We start from the raw sequence: 15,018 nt of genomic DNA, 5'->3' as shown, positions 1-15,018 counted from the left end.
GTGCATGGATCTGCACCTTAAATGGAGGGGAGAGTCACCTTCCTGTGCTGATGGTGGTTGTTGGAAATGGTGCTGTACACTGTGGCTTCTTTTTAGAGAGTGCCTTGATGATATGTGTGTAAAAATCTTTAAAATGTTCATATTCTTCGTGTAGGAATTCTACTTCCAAGAATATAACCTTAAGACACATAATTAAAAGAGTATCTAAAGATTTATGAATGATACTCATTCATACACATTCATACTTGGGATATATATATACATATATATGTATGTATAATGTATGTATATATACATATTGTATATATTTATATTAAAAAGTAACTTAACTATCCAAAAAGGATAATTTAATTAGATTATATCCATATATTATACACATATATTTATGTATATCCACCCAATAGAGTATATGGTGGTTTGAATGAAAATGGCCCCTAAAGGCTCATCGAGTGACATTATTTGAAAGGATTGGGATCTATGACCTTGTTGGAGGAAGTGTGTCACTGGGGGTGGGCTTTGAGGTTCAGAAGCTCAAGCCAAGCCCAATGTCTCTCTCTCTCTTCTTGCTGCCTGCCAATCCAGATGTAGAACTCTTGGCTCCTTCTCCAGCACCATGTCTGCCTGCACACTGCCGTGCTTCACACCATAATGACAATGGACTAAACTTCTGAACTTGTCAGTCAGCTCCGAATGTAATGTTTTCCTTTATCAGAGTTGCTGTGGCCATGGTGTCTCTTCACAGCAGTAGAAACCCTAGCTAAGACAGAGTATCTGCTAATGTTACATGTGATGGTCATGAAAGGTTTTAATAAGAAGAAAGATTACTAGATAAGAGATTATTAAAAGGATTTAAAATTATTGCACATTCCTATCTTAGTTATGTGTATTTACACACATGTGTGGAGGATTGGGAAGACATGTATCAGAATGCTGATGAGTTTTCACTGGGTGTTGGGACGTTCATCTTTATTTTTCCTCATGTATTTTCTGCACATCCTACATATTCTGTGCTGAATGGTTGTGGTTTTTTTAAATGAATATTTATAGATGCTTTCTCTTAACCATTTTCTTTTTATAGAACTAACATATTCATTGTCAATTATGTGAGGAAAAGACATGGAACATTTTGTTTAACACAGCATTATGTTAACACTGAGTATTTTTGAAAAGTGTTAAATGAGATAAATGATAAAGTTAAAAAAAAAGTATGATTTTAATCAGAATTCTGTTCCATCTAATGTGATTAAAGTCTGAATTCTGGTTTTACGTTTTACAGGGAAATTCCTGAATGCTGTGTTTGCCACACTAGAGGTCAAAGAACCTCAGGCAGGTGATGTGTCCACGAGGTGTGTGGTGTAGGGGGTCCTGCTTCTCTGGACCTTCATTCTGTTGGTCACTGTTTCCACATCAGCAGAGAGGGCGAGAGGAGCGTAGGATGACACCTGTGTTGAGGCAGGGAGGGCTGTTTTCTGCCCACGGTGGTGGTACACGTCTGCGGTGAGAGAGGTGGCATGCCTGGTAAGGCCACCTGTGTGTGATGTGGCAGGAGCCTTGTTTCACTGGGATAAACTTGGTCAAGCAAAAATGTTCATCGCCCAGGGGAACGCAGGGAAAATTGTGTGCATCTGTTTGTGGGCTCGGGGGAGAAAGAGGAGGAGAAATAACGCAAATAGCAGTAACCCTAACATTAAGGGCATTGTATGTTTGACAAAGGAGATACTTTTGAAATGGACATAGCATTGAGCGACTTATTTCCGGTGTTGCTCATGGGTCTCCTTTGTACTCATCTGGCCTTCTGTGCTGTGAGCGATGTGTAGTGATGAGGTTGTGAGAGTCCATTGCTGCTGAGTCCAAGTCACCGGACCCATAGACAACATTACCATTGCAGTCCTCCAACACGGAGCTCTCCTGCACAGAGGTCAAGCCCACAGATACTTAGTGAGTGCCCATGATGGACATAGGTTCTTTCTATCTTCCAAGATCAACCGAGATCATGTCTGTAATCCCAGCGCCAAGGAGTTAGAGACAGCAGGACCATTGCAAGTTTGAGGCTAGCCTGGGTTACATAGTTAGAGGCTAGCCACGAGTACTCAGTGAAATCCTGTCTGAAAGTGTCCAAGAGCGGCCCAGGAGGCTTTATCAAGGAGGCTTCTGTGTGGTCCATATTGAGGTAAAAATAATGAGCTGTGAACCTTCAAAGAGCAGCTGTAAAGTAGGTCACAAGTGAGGGTTAAAGTTCACTGTAAAATCCATGTCGCTGCCCTTTAATAAATAAATAGCTGGAGAAAGATTTGGCAAAAGGAAGAAACAATCCTCCATGTCCATATTTTCTCACAAAGTGTCTCCTGTTACCAGGTCACAGGAATGTTTACTTTGCCTTCCCACCACTGCTGTGTCTGTCCTTAGGCTTAAACTAGGAGAATTCAAATAAATCCAAAGGGTTTTCACACAACTGACCCCTTCTGCCAACGAGTATGTTAGTATATCTGCTCCCACTTCTGGAAGGGGTCACCAAGAAAAGAAAAAAAAAAAAAAAAATGGAAAGGTTGACCTGATGTCAGTGACCTAGATAAGCTTAAGTTTGTAAGCTTTCAGACTCTGGAGTAGGAGAACAGAGATGAGCACTTCCTGAGACACAGTTTTGTATTATTATTATTATTATTATTATTATTATTATTATTATTATTTTGTTTTGTTTTATATTACTGCCCAGTTACATTCCTAACATATTGTTAAGATAGCCCGTCATTCTGTTTTGTTTTGTTCCATAGTCATGGAGTCTGTTTCTAGCCCTGGCCAAGCAGGAACACAGGGCAGGATCTGCAGAGGTTACTGATAACCTTGCCCAGCATAATACCTAGCGTGGTGGGGGTGTTGTTGTTGGTGGTGGTTGTTAATACACTTCTGCTGATTTTTATTTTTTATTTTTTGGTTTTTTGAGACAGGGTTTCTCCGTGTAGTCTTGGTGCCTGTCCTGGATCTGGCTCTGTAGACCAGGCTGACCTCCAACTCACAGAGATCCGCCTGCCTCTGTCTCCAGAGTGCTGGGATTAAAGGCATGCACCACTACCATCCAGCTCTGACTTTTAAAATTAGATGCACGAGTGAATAAATGAAGGAACAAATGGTGTAGCTAGAATATATTAAGTTCAGATGTCAGTTTTTATTAGCTATGATTGCACATATGGGAATTTCATTATATTAAAGTAGTCCTTTCATTTTAAGGGACATTGTAGAATGCTTCTGGAAAATAGAGTTTTACAGCATTGAAAATGCTTGCTCTTAAGGAGGATGCACCATGTTCCGTAGAAAAGTGAGAGCAAAGCAGAAGGATGTCTGGGGGGAGGGCACTTAGCCAAATCTGGAGGATGCACAGACGTCCTTAAACTTACTCATTTTATTTATCCTGCTCATTGTCCACCGCTTCCATTAGAATGTAAGGTTTAAACTTGGGTCTGTGTTATTTACTTTTATTTTTTTTAATGGAAACTGTCTAGCCTTTAGGATAGTATCTGCTATATAATAAATATTCAAAAATATTTGTTGCATGAATAAATTACACACACACACACACACACACACACACACACACACACACACACACACACATATATATATTTCTAAATTGTCTCTAAAAAGAACTCATTGGTTCTACCCCTACCCATCATATACATGGTGATTTGTCTCCATGTTCTTGCCAGTCCTGGAATTTATGGACTGTCTCTAGCCAAAAACCAAAACTAAAACCAAAACCAAAAATCCAAAGCAAGCCAGAAACAACCTTTCCCTCGGGTGGCATCTGTCGGAGCCGTTCATCTGTCTGCTGCCATTTTCTTACTGTTTTCCTGCTGAATGGCAAAAGTGGGAAGTCTTCATCCTTCTTTCTCCCACTGTTGGCTGCTCTCTGTGGTTTCCGTTAAGTTAGCCTTTCTCTGTTGACCCAATCTCGTCAACATCATCAGCGTCTGAGCTGCACCTTTTGGATAGCAGCTGGACTTGCTCTGCTTCTCACCTGCTTTGAGACATCTGACGACTAGAGAGAGCTTTCTCCTGGATTCCACCCCTTCATTGTGTCTTTCTTCACATTCCCATTGACCCTCTGTTCCATATCTAAAGGTCCTTGGTGGGCACGTCTTGTTCTCTAAGTGTATTTTCCACAGAAAAGCCTGAGATGACGCCTGGTTTTCTTACCTCTGAAATCTGCATTTCCAGCTCTGACTTCTCCCTGTCTCTCCAGACTCATTGGAGCAACTTTGGACCTCATGGTAGCAGTGGATGTCCAGTAGACATCTTCACTGTTCCTCGGGCACATGGAAGTGCTGACTCTCCCCTTCTTCATTTTGCACACATTCCCCCCCCCCCCCCCCCCCCCCCCCCCCCCCCCGCCGCTCTGGATATTTAGAGTCAACAGGCATGCTTTTCTCTTTCCCACCAGCCCCGAGAGTTATCCTTGCCATGTCTCTGCATCTCATCTCCTTGAGTTCTTTGGTTCTGCTGTAGACTGTGTCCTGAGTCCACCTGCATTTCATTGTCACAGCTCACACTCATGTTTGCCACCCATCATGCCCTCATCTGTCCCCCAAGGGCCCAGTGTTTCCTGCTGGCTCTTCTTCTTCCATTCTTGACCCACTCCAGCGTGTTCTCCATCAGCTCCGAGTAGTTCCTAGTAAAAAGCATCCTAGCCCCTTGGAAGAAGGAACAGAGCTTCTAACCCCAGTTTAGTGTCTAGATGCATGTGTGGGTTGAGAAGGTAGGGGTCATGAAGAGCCTAGGATAAGGTGTTCAGTTTAAAGATGTTAGCGGTTCTCATGGTTTAGATTCTCTTTCTTTTTTTAATGTTTTCTAGTGATCTGAGGCCTGGGCTTTCTCTGGAAGTCTTCCCTGCCTACTTCTGTAATTGGACGCTATGCATCCAGACCTCGGACCCTTATGGACACTGCTGTATGTTCTTGTTATTCCTTGTTCTTCTGCGAGTTCAGGTAAGAGGAGCATGATGGGGCTTTGGTTGAGGCCTTTCCTCATCTCAGTCTTCTGCTTTATACTTATGTGAAGGTGGATATATATGTATAGTAATGTGTATTCACTGGGTAGCATTTATTACCTATTAAAAATACTGTGGGGGCCTGGCATAGCGACACACCTTTAATCCTGTCACTTGGGAGGCAGAGGTAGGAGGATCTCTGTGAGTTTGAGACCGAGGTGGGCTTATGAATTTTTTATGAGCATTAAGAACTAACACATATAGAGATAAGAAACTGCCGTATAGACTCAGATGAAATGTATTTAATGTACTTTCTCTCTCTGCTTTTCCCCCCTTCCTCCTCCTTTCTTCTTTTGCACACGGGACTGTTCCCTTGCAGACTTGGCACCTTATTTTATTTCTGAGCCACACTCTGCTGTCCAGAAGCTTGGTAGACCCGTGGTCCTACATTGTTCTGCTAAACCCGTTACTGCCCGCATCTCATGGCTGCATAACGGGAAACGATTGGACAGAAACACGGAACAGATTAAGATTCATCGGGGGACTCTGACCATCCTGTCTCTTAACCCTTCCCTTTCTGGTTGCTACCAGTGCATTGCCAACAACAGCATTGGTGCCATTGTGAGCAGCCCTGCAACAGTGTCCGCTGCAGGTGAGTTCAGTTTGAGTCTTGTTTCTGTTGTTTTCTTGAAATCTATGGGTTTTCTATTTGTCCCTGCAATTTTCATAGTGGGATAAAGTTGGGCACTGATATGATCCATGCAGGGGTCTGAGAGTACTTAACCTTGTCTTGACTTCAAATAGCTGAGGAAAGATGTTGGAACCTCTGTAGCCCAGCCTCATAGCTTAATAACTAGCAATAGTGTGGAAATTATTATTATTATTATTATTATTATTATTATTATTATTATTATTTTAATTAGCACAGGACAGTTTTGTAGCGTGAATTCTGGGCAATATCCTTGTGAATCTTTTAAAGTCCTTAACATCAGTACAGACAAAAAAAGGTGGCTTTTGACACTCATTTATTTCATGCAGTCCTTTATCTTTCTTTCACATCTAATTGTTTTATTTCCCTTGATTACCAGGGGATTTTAATTTATGTAATTGAAACCAGGCTAAAGGAGCAGGGGGAAAAAAAAACTGACTGTAAAGAAAGGAATGTGAAGAATTGAACTTATGGAAAATCTGGAATGCGTGGTTTTCCTTAGTAAGTTTGAGCCATCTGCCTTTCGAATGGCGATGGCTTCCAGTAATGGAAACCGGCTTTGTGAGGGCACCCCTATTTACAGAACAAATCTGGATGCCCCTGGAGTAGAGTTTGTCATAACTGAGAAGAGTAAATGTTTTTGTAGAGCTGTGACCCATGCACAGCTCCAGGACACACACTGGAGGGTTGATTTCCTGGAGGCAGGCAGCTGGCTTCCTTGGGTGGAGGGGATAATAAAGGGGCTGCTCCGTCCACGGTGAACTGTCTAAACCGAAAGGCATCAGTACCAAGCCGGTGCATCTAGGCTCAGTGGGATGCTGTGTTTTATAATGTCCTAGGTTCATTCCCAGAAGCTGTTTTATTGCAGGGAAAGTGAGTTTTGTTGAAGACCCCTCTGAATGGGGAAGAATTTATCTTGACAGAATGGGAGTAATTATGCTGTGCAATTCTCTTTGGTCTTTTGGAGCAGCTTGTTTTCCTTACAGTTCCCTGGAGGCAGTGACTGTGGAAATTGTGTGCCCTGACTTAGCTGCCAGCCCTCAGCCGCTCGCCTCTGCCCCAGCACCTCTTTCAGATTAAAAAACTCCTGTTGCTGGCTGTGGTGGTGCACACCTGTGATCCTAGCAGTTGGGAGGCTGAGGCAGGAGGATCACGAGTTCAAGGCCAGCTTGAGCTGTATAATGTTGTATAATGAGACCTGTCAAAATGCAAGCTTGGCTGGGTGTGGTGGCGCACGCTTTTAGTCCCAGGACTCGGGAGGCAGAGGCAGGTTGATCTCTGCATCTGAGGGTAGCCTGGTCTACAAAGCAGTTCTAGGACAGAGCTACACAGAAACCTAGTCTCAAAACAAACAAACAAATAAACAAAGTCCCCCCCCCCCTCCAAAAAAAAAAAAAAAAAAAAACACAAAAGATCCTGCTATTTCTGCTGTCACTGGGACTGGGATCCGCTGCCACAAAAGGCCATTCTATGTGATTCTAAGTTTTAATTTCCTTTCAATTGTTTTGCACTCATTTGTTTACTTTTTTATTCCAGCCCTTGGTGATTTTGATTCATCAACAATGCATGTTATTACTGCCGAAGAGAAGAGCACGGGTTTCATTGGCTGTAGGGTACCAGAGAGCAACCCCAAAGCGGAAGTGCGCTATAAGATCCGGGGAAAGTGGCTGAACTACTCCACAGGTGAGTCCTGTGCTCTCAGAGGCCGGGGAGGGGTTTCATTAGACAAATGACCCCAAGGGCTCGCTCCTCACCACTTAGGCCATATTTAAACTTCTTAGAGCAGATGGTCTGCATGGGCGTGTATAAGTAAGATGATCTGTCACACTCTTCCCCTTCCTGTGGCAGACCGTATTACACCTGGAGTGTGCCGTATAGATTTTTGTTTGTTAGGCACCCTTTATCTGCCACCTCATACTTCCGATTGGAATGTTAGGTGCATTAATGCAGGGACTTTGCTTCCTGCATCACCAGGCCGTGTGTGCCACATGTGTGCCAGGCTGTGTGTGCCAGGCCATGTGTGCCATGTGTGTGTGCCAGCCCATGACTGGTGAAGAATAGCTACTCCATGTGTATTTATTGAGAAACGTGGTGAGCAGCCAGTGACTGAACACCGCAATGGCTGCAGGTCAAGACGTGTCCAGAAGGATCTGTTCTTGTGTTTCACTCTGACCATCTGCTGATGGTTTTGCTGTGTGAGCACTGTTGGGCTGGGCTTTCCTTTCTCTTGTGCAATAAAGCTGCTTTGCTGCTGGTCTTGTGTGTAAATCTCTGCAGTCTCTGCTAGTTCCAGTTGGGTGGTGGGGGTCTGCACAGCCTGGAACTCTGTGGGCAAGGATGGCCTTGGCCTCCTGGCCCTCCTTCCTCTCCCTCCCTCATGCTGGGATGATAGACATGTGCCACTAGGCCTGATTTTATGTGGTGGGTGCTGGGGTTGAGCGCAGGGCTTCGTGCTAGGCAAGGATTCTACCAAGTGAGCTGCATCTCCAACCCCTGTTTACATCCCTCTACCCTCCCCAGGAAACTACATAATCCTTCCTTCAGGAAATCTTCAGATTTTGAATGTCTCCTCGAAGGATAAAGGGTCATACAAATGTGCTGCTTATAACCCTGTCACCAGCGAACTGAAAGTTGAACCCACTGGCCGGAAGCTCCTTGTGAGTCGTAAGTATTTGGGAGAATGATGGTGGCTAGGGAAGGAAGGGTCCTCACAGGTATGGCTCATGAAGCCTTGGTAAAGGAGAGGTCAGCATGCTTCTCATTCCTGTCTTTATTTTAACATTATTATTATTATTATTATTATTATTATTATTGTTATTATTGTGTTTGCCTGCATGTACATCTGTGCACCATGTGCACACTGGTGTCCTCAGAGGCCAGAAGAGGGCATCTGGAAAAAGGGTTACAGATGGTTGTAAGCCTTAATTGTGAGTGCTAGGAATAGAACCTGAGACCCCTGGGAAAGCAGCCAGAGCCCTTAACCACCAAGGCTCCTCCCTGTGCATCAGTGTGTAATAGACTAGTACTGTACTTGTTTTTATTTTACTTTTTAAAGATTTATTTATTTTATGTATATGGGAGTTTTGCCTGCATATATGTATATGCACCGTGTGTGTGCCTAGTGCCCGAGGACTATATCAGATCCCCTGGCACTGGATTTATGGATGGTTGTGGGCTGCCATGTGGGAGTAGAGAACCGAAGCTGGATCTTCTGCAAAAGTAACAAGTGCTCTTAGCTGCTGAGCCGTCTCTCTAGCCCCAATGAACATATTTTTTAAATGTATCAATTTTACAACAGTGATGTGATCAAGTGATAATATGCTTTCTATCAGATATGATACAAATCATGACTGATTTTGGTTTATGACTAATAAGCTGAGGCAGAACATAGTAAAGGTGTGGCTTTAGGCTCGAAATTCTACATTTCCAAAATGCCAATTCAGAAAAATATCTCAAAAAAAAAATCACAAAATATTTGTCTTTTGACTCTCAGAGAAAAATGGTATTGCTATGCATAGCGCCTTGCCACATGAGGCAGAAATGGAAGCAGGTCCCCAGGTGTTCCCAGATCAGCTAAGGGAGAGGGTGGATTTCTAATAGTCCTTTCTAATACTGTTTTGTGTTCCCTTCCTTTTGCAGGCCCTTCCTCAGATGGCTTCCACATTCTTCACCCTGCTCTCTCTCAGGCGTTAGCTGTCCTTCCTCACAGCCCCGTTACCTTGGAGTGTGTGGTGAGTGGGGTCCCGGCCTCACAAGTGTATTGGCTGAAGGACGGGCAGGATGCTGTGTCAGGAGGCAACTGGAGAAGGCTGTACTCTCATCTGGCCACATCTAGCATTGACCCAGCGGACTCTGGAAACTATTCCTGTGTGGTGGGCAACAAGTCTGGAGATGTAAAACATGTCACTTACATGGTTAATGTTTTGGGTAAGGTCTTACTTATTCAATATAGAGATTTCATTTCAAATCAGGTCATTTTCCTGGACTAATTGTTTGAAGGATATCTGTGAGCTAAAAATGAGACACAGAATATCGAGAAATAACCACACCGGTAGCCAGAACAGGGTTCATTTCTGTAAAGAGATGAAGAATGGGATGCATCTCTGGGTGGCATAGAATATTTGATATAATGTGTTCTCGGGGCCTTATCCCCGCTACATGCCAAGCGGAGAGAGATTGGTGTGTGTGTGCATGCACTCATGTGTGCCTGTATGCACGTGTAAGCGTGTGGTCCTTCAGCAGTAACTACGATGGAGCTGACTAGAGATATCATCTCACAAAGACATAGAGCTGTTCACTTTTTGCCTTTTTGTTGTGTTTGGCTGACACAATCCACCTACATTTCTATAGATAGTCTTTATTTCAGTCAGGACCTGGTATTGTTATCCTGTAGCACTGGAAGAATGTTTTCCTTTGTCAAAACAGATTTTTGTGAAAACTAGAAAGAATAGAAAATGGTCTCATTAAATAAGACTTTTGTAAATTTTTATACATTTGATTTATACTTATAGCCTGATGTAGGTTAGTGACGCTGGGATTAATATAAGTGAATGGCAAGTGAGCTCTAAAAATCACTGGTGGGCCTGGGTGTACAGTTCAGTGTTAAGAGTAACCTGCCGGGTGGTGGTGGTGCACACCTTTAATCCCAGCACTTGGGAGGCAGAGCCAGGTGGATCTCTGTGAGTTCGAGGCCAGCCTGGGCTATAAGAATGAGTTCCAGGAAAGGCGCAAAGCTACACAGCGAAAGCTTGTCTCGAAAAACAAAACAAAACAAAACAAAAAAAAAAAAAAAAGAATAACCTAAGATATGCATGGCTCTGGGTTTGATTACCAGCACCAGTAAAAACCTACCAAACAAAAAAAATTCCCCAACCCCAAACCCAGTGATACCCAGAACTGGATTAATATGTATAACCACTTATTTTTGGCAGATACTGAAAGTGTTGGTAAATGAGGTACTTTCAAGAGTAAGAAGCCACTTCTTAAGCCAGGCATGCTGGCACACACCTTTAATCTAGCTGTGGAGCCAGTGACAGGCAGATCTTTGTGAAACCAGCCTAGTCTCTATAGCAAGTGCCAGGACAGAGAGGGGCGCTGTCTCAAAACAAAGCTTTGTGGAAACTAGAGTGTTTTGCCTGTCACACACATAACCTCAAAGTTGACTGTAAACAGAATTGGTTTATTTATGGATTTAGGCAGGGTGGGTTCAGTCCTTGCTTAGTGTTTTCTCTCTCTCTTTTTTAAGATTTATTTATTTATTATGTATACAGTGTGTATCCCTGCAGGCCAGAAGAGGGCGCCAGATCTCATTACAGGTGGTTGTGAGCCACCCTGTGATTGCTGGGAATTGAACTCAGGACCTCTGGAAGAGCAACCAGTGCTCTTAACCTCTGAGCCATCTCTCCAGCCCCCAGTGTTTTCTCTTTATGTGGATATGCACCTCTACCCTCCTTTGAATGAACTTGAAAGCCTTGGCTTGTGGACCTTGGACAAGTTCATGGCTAGGCAGCTAATAGGATGTCACACACATCCTGGATAATGTGGGCTACAAAATGGTTGTGTTTGGTGAGGTCCCTGATGCACCAGCTATGGTTCAGCTTGCTGATGTTCTTCATCACCTTCTGGCTCTTTTTGAGACTCACAGCCAGAGGCTAACCTAGAGCCATGGCTACTGTTCTTTAGTGGCCACAACAGGCCTGTAAACAGAATTTAAAACAGAGTATTTGATGCATATAAGATTCTCATTTTGAATAAAACCTTTTTGTCTCCTGTTTACAATAATCCAGAGAAACTATTACTTAATGTTGAATGTTAAAAGAAGAACAGGATAGAAATATGTACGTGTGTGTGTGTGTGTGTGTGTATGTGTGTGTATGTATTCATAGGTGTTGGAGTATAAAATGGGTGGGTCAATATAAAAAGAAAAGACTCTAACTTAGTAGCTGCACATTTATTTCTGCTCGTGAAGGTTAAATATATTTCTCAGTGTTTCTTGATGACTACACAGATGAAAGAATGGATGTAAGAAAGAACACAGAGAGATTTACTACTCAGTGCTAGAGACAGGTTCTCCCTGACTTGTGAGATAGTTAAATGTGCCTGCTTTCTTTTCAGAGCATGCTTCAATTTCTAAAGGGCTACAAGATCAGAAAGTGTCTCTGGGAGCCACAGTACATTTTACCTGTGACATTCACGGGAACCCAGCCCCCAACCGCACCTGGTTTCATAATGCACAGCCTATTCACCCCTCCTCACGGCATCTAACGGAAGGAAATGGACTGAAGATCACTGGGGTTACCATGGAAGATGCTGGGCTCTATCAGTGTGTCGCAGACAATGGCATTGGATTTATGCAATCTACTGGAAGACTTCAAATTGAACAAGGTGTGCTTTTAGGTTATGTAATCACAAGAAATTTTACTTCATTTGGTAAACTTTTTCAGTAATTAGAAATGAAGTCATGTTTATTGAAAGAAAATAATCCTGTCACCATATAAGAACTGTGTTTCCCATGATCTTTGTAGTGACAGACTGGCATTGCTATGATGAAACCACCTTATTTAATCAAGCTCATTTAAAACAATGTTTTGGGACAGAGCGATAGCTTAGTGGTTAACAGCACTGGCTGATCTTCCAGAGGACCCAGACTCAATTCTCAGTTACAAATGGTTATGAGCTGTGATAACCATTCCAGGTTCGGGGATCCAATGCCCTTTTCTGGGCTGTGTGGGCCTCAGGCACACAAGTGGTACACAGACATGCATGTAGACATAACACCCAAAAACATTAAAAAAAAAAGTTGTTTCTGCCTGGTGGTGGTGGTGGTGGTGCATGCCTTTAATCCCAGCACTAGGGAGGCAGAGGCAGGTGAGTTCAAGGACAGCCTGGTCTACAGAGTGAGTTTCAGGACAGCCAGGGCTACACAGAGAAACCCTGTCTCAACAAAACAAAACAAAACAAAACACAAAACAAAACAAAACACAAAACAAAACAAAACAAAACAACAAAAAAAAGTTGTTTCTAGGATGGAGGTTTAGCTCAAGTGGAATAGCATGTGTGATTTCCTGGGTTTCCATGGGGCCTAAGTAACAAAGTGTTGCGAAACATTCATTTTCAGTAGTTGCTACATAGTTTATAAAGGTATATGTTAAAACCCACAGTCTCTCTTGCCCTCCCCATCCATACCAGCATCTGTCAGCCAAGTCTTGTCTTTTGGTTTTTTTTTTTTTTTTTTTAAGATTTATTTATTTATTATGTACACAGAAGAGGGCACCAGATCTCATTACAGATGGTTGTGAGCCACCATGTGGTTGCTGGGGATTGAACTCAGGACCTCTGGAAGAGCAGTCGGTGCTCTTAACCGCTGAGCCATCTCTCCAGCCCTCAAGTCCTGTCTTTTGAACCAGCTGGTTTTATTAGTTTCTTGAATAACCTTTCATGTGCATATGCAAGCAGTTATATACCATAGGTGTGTATACACGTGTATACATGTGTATACATGTATTTTTATTCCTTTTTAAAAACAAATAGTGACAGAATTCTTTCCTTTAAAATTTTTTACATAACCTATAGTTTGGATTTATTCTCATATGGTACACCAAAGCATATTTTTATTCTTTAAGAAAAATGGCTGCTTACTGTTGCATTTTTATAGTTGCAATAATTTGACTAGAATCTGATGATAGCTGTTTGAGATGTGATGAATGTCTCAAAATAATTGAATAACTGCATATGCGTATCTCTAAAAGAAATTCCTAGAAGTGAACTTGCAGAAAAAAGCTATATATGTATTGGAAATTTTAATAGATATTATCAAATTTATCCTCATAATTATGAATTCATATGTTCATGAGCATTTAGATTTCCTATTTCCTCACATTCTCACCAAGACAGAGTAGTAAGGTCAATGTGTGTGTGTGTGTGTGTGTGTGTGTGTGTGTGTATGTGTGTGTGTACATGTGTGTGTGCACACGTGGGCTCATGGAGTCCAGAGATTGAAATTGGGTATCTTCCTGAATTCTTTTATGTTTTGAACCTGAAACTCATTGACTGGGCTAAGCTGGCTGGCCAGTGACCATTGGATCTGCCTCCCTGCCCATTTCCTGCACCAGGCTTGCAGATACTAAATACATACTTCCATACCCAGCTTTTATGTGGGTGCTGGGAATCCAAAGTCATGCTGTGTGGCAAGCATTTTACCAACTAGGCCATCTCCCCAACCCACATATATAAAAATACGTAGTTTTCAGTTTGTACTACTTTTGTTGTGGGTGAAGTTAGGTATCTTTTCATATGCATGTGAGACATTTAGGTTTACTTCTTTATATGTTGGCCATCTTTTGCCTATTTAAAAATTTAAGTTTAGGGTATTTTCCTTATTGATTTATAAGAGGGAAATTGTTTATGATGTGAGTTATAAACATTTCAGTGTTCAGAGCATCAGTGTGAAACAGAACACCTCATTCACCTTGGCATGACAAATTTAAAAGTTAATAATAAAAAACACACATTTTAAAGAAAATTGTCATACATTTGGAAACATTAAGTTATACTTTGAAATCATAGTGGAAGTTTAAAATACTTTGAGCTGAATGGCCATAAAAATGCCAAAGATCAATGTCTTAGGGTTATGATTGTTGCACTGGAACACAGTGTCTTAGTTAGGGTTATATATAATTGTTGCATTAAAACACAATGACCAAAAGCTAGTTGGGGAGGAAAGGGTTTATTTCACTCACAGTTCCATATAACAGTTCATCAAAAGCAGTGATGGCAGGAACTCAAGCAGGGCAGGATCCTGGACATAGGAGCTGATGCAGAGGCCATGGAAGGATGCTGCTTACTGGCTTGCTCCCTATGGCTTGCTCAGGCCACCCTCTTATAGAACCCAGGACCACCAGCCCAGGAATGTCACCATCCCCAATGAGCTGGGCCCTCCCCACCAATCACTAATTAAGAAAATCCCTTACAGCTGGATATTTTGGAGGCATTTTCTCAATTGAGTTTCCCTCCTTTCAGCTAACTCCAGCTTGTGTCAAGTTGACATAAGACTAGCCCACACAATCCATCATGTCCTGTGGGAAGATGGCCAACATGGAATTTTGGACTTTTGTAGCCTCGTGTGCTTACCAAAGAAAACCAGTAAGGTTGAAAATTATGGAGTAAATCAGAGAAACATTAGAGTAGGTTCAAAGAAAGCAGATGATGAGAGAAACAAAGCCCAGAGCAGAAAGCATTTAAGAACGGTAAAGCACAAGATTAATAAGCATAGAAATGGGTCCTTTGTAAAGTCTAATAAAGTGAACCAATCATTTGCAAAATTGATTAA

The 15,018-nt window shown here is 42.3% G+C and overlaps 1 protein-coding gene across 4 annotated transcripts in view; it reads left to right on the top strand.

The window, feature by feature from the left end:
• Positions 1 to 15,018, top strand: part of Cdon (cell adhesion associated, oncogene regulated) — a 92,858-nt gene that overhangs the window by 26,695 nt on the left and 51,145 nt on the right. For all 4 annotated transcript variants that reach the window (XM_028879046.2, XM_028879042.2, XM_028879043.2 and 1 more), the window contains exons 2-7: positions 4,847 to 4,979; positions 5,361 to 5,633; positions 7,227 to 7,373; positions 8,211 to 8,354; positions 9,330 to 9,617; positions 11,805 to 12,074. In XM_028879046.2, coding sequence (XP_028734879.1) covers positions 4,907 to 4,979; positions 5,361 to 5,633; positions 7,227 to 7,373; positions 8,211 to 8,354; positions 9,330 to 9,617; positions 11,805 to 12,074 — 1,195 coding nt within the window. In that variant the 5' untranslated portion in view covers positions 4,847 to 4,906. The remainder of the gene's footprint in view (positions 1 to 4,846; positions 4,980 to 5,360; positions 5,634 to 7,226; positions 7,374 to 8,210; positions 8,355 to 9,329; positions 9,618 to 11,804; positions 12,075 to 15,018) is intronic.

Source organism: Peromyscus leucopus, chromosome 7 (assembly GCF_004664715.2).
Source record: "Peromyscus leucopus breed LL Stock chromosome 7, UCI_PerLeu_2.1, whole genome shotgun sequence".
Lineage (NCBI taxonomy): Eukaryota > Metazoa > Chordata > Mammalia > Rodentia > Cricetidae > Peromyscus > Peromyscus leucopus.
This window is presented reverse-complemented; position numbering and strand designations above follow the sequence as displayed.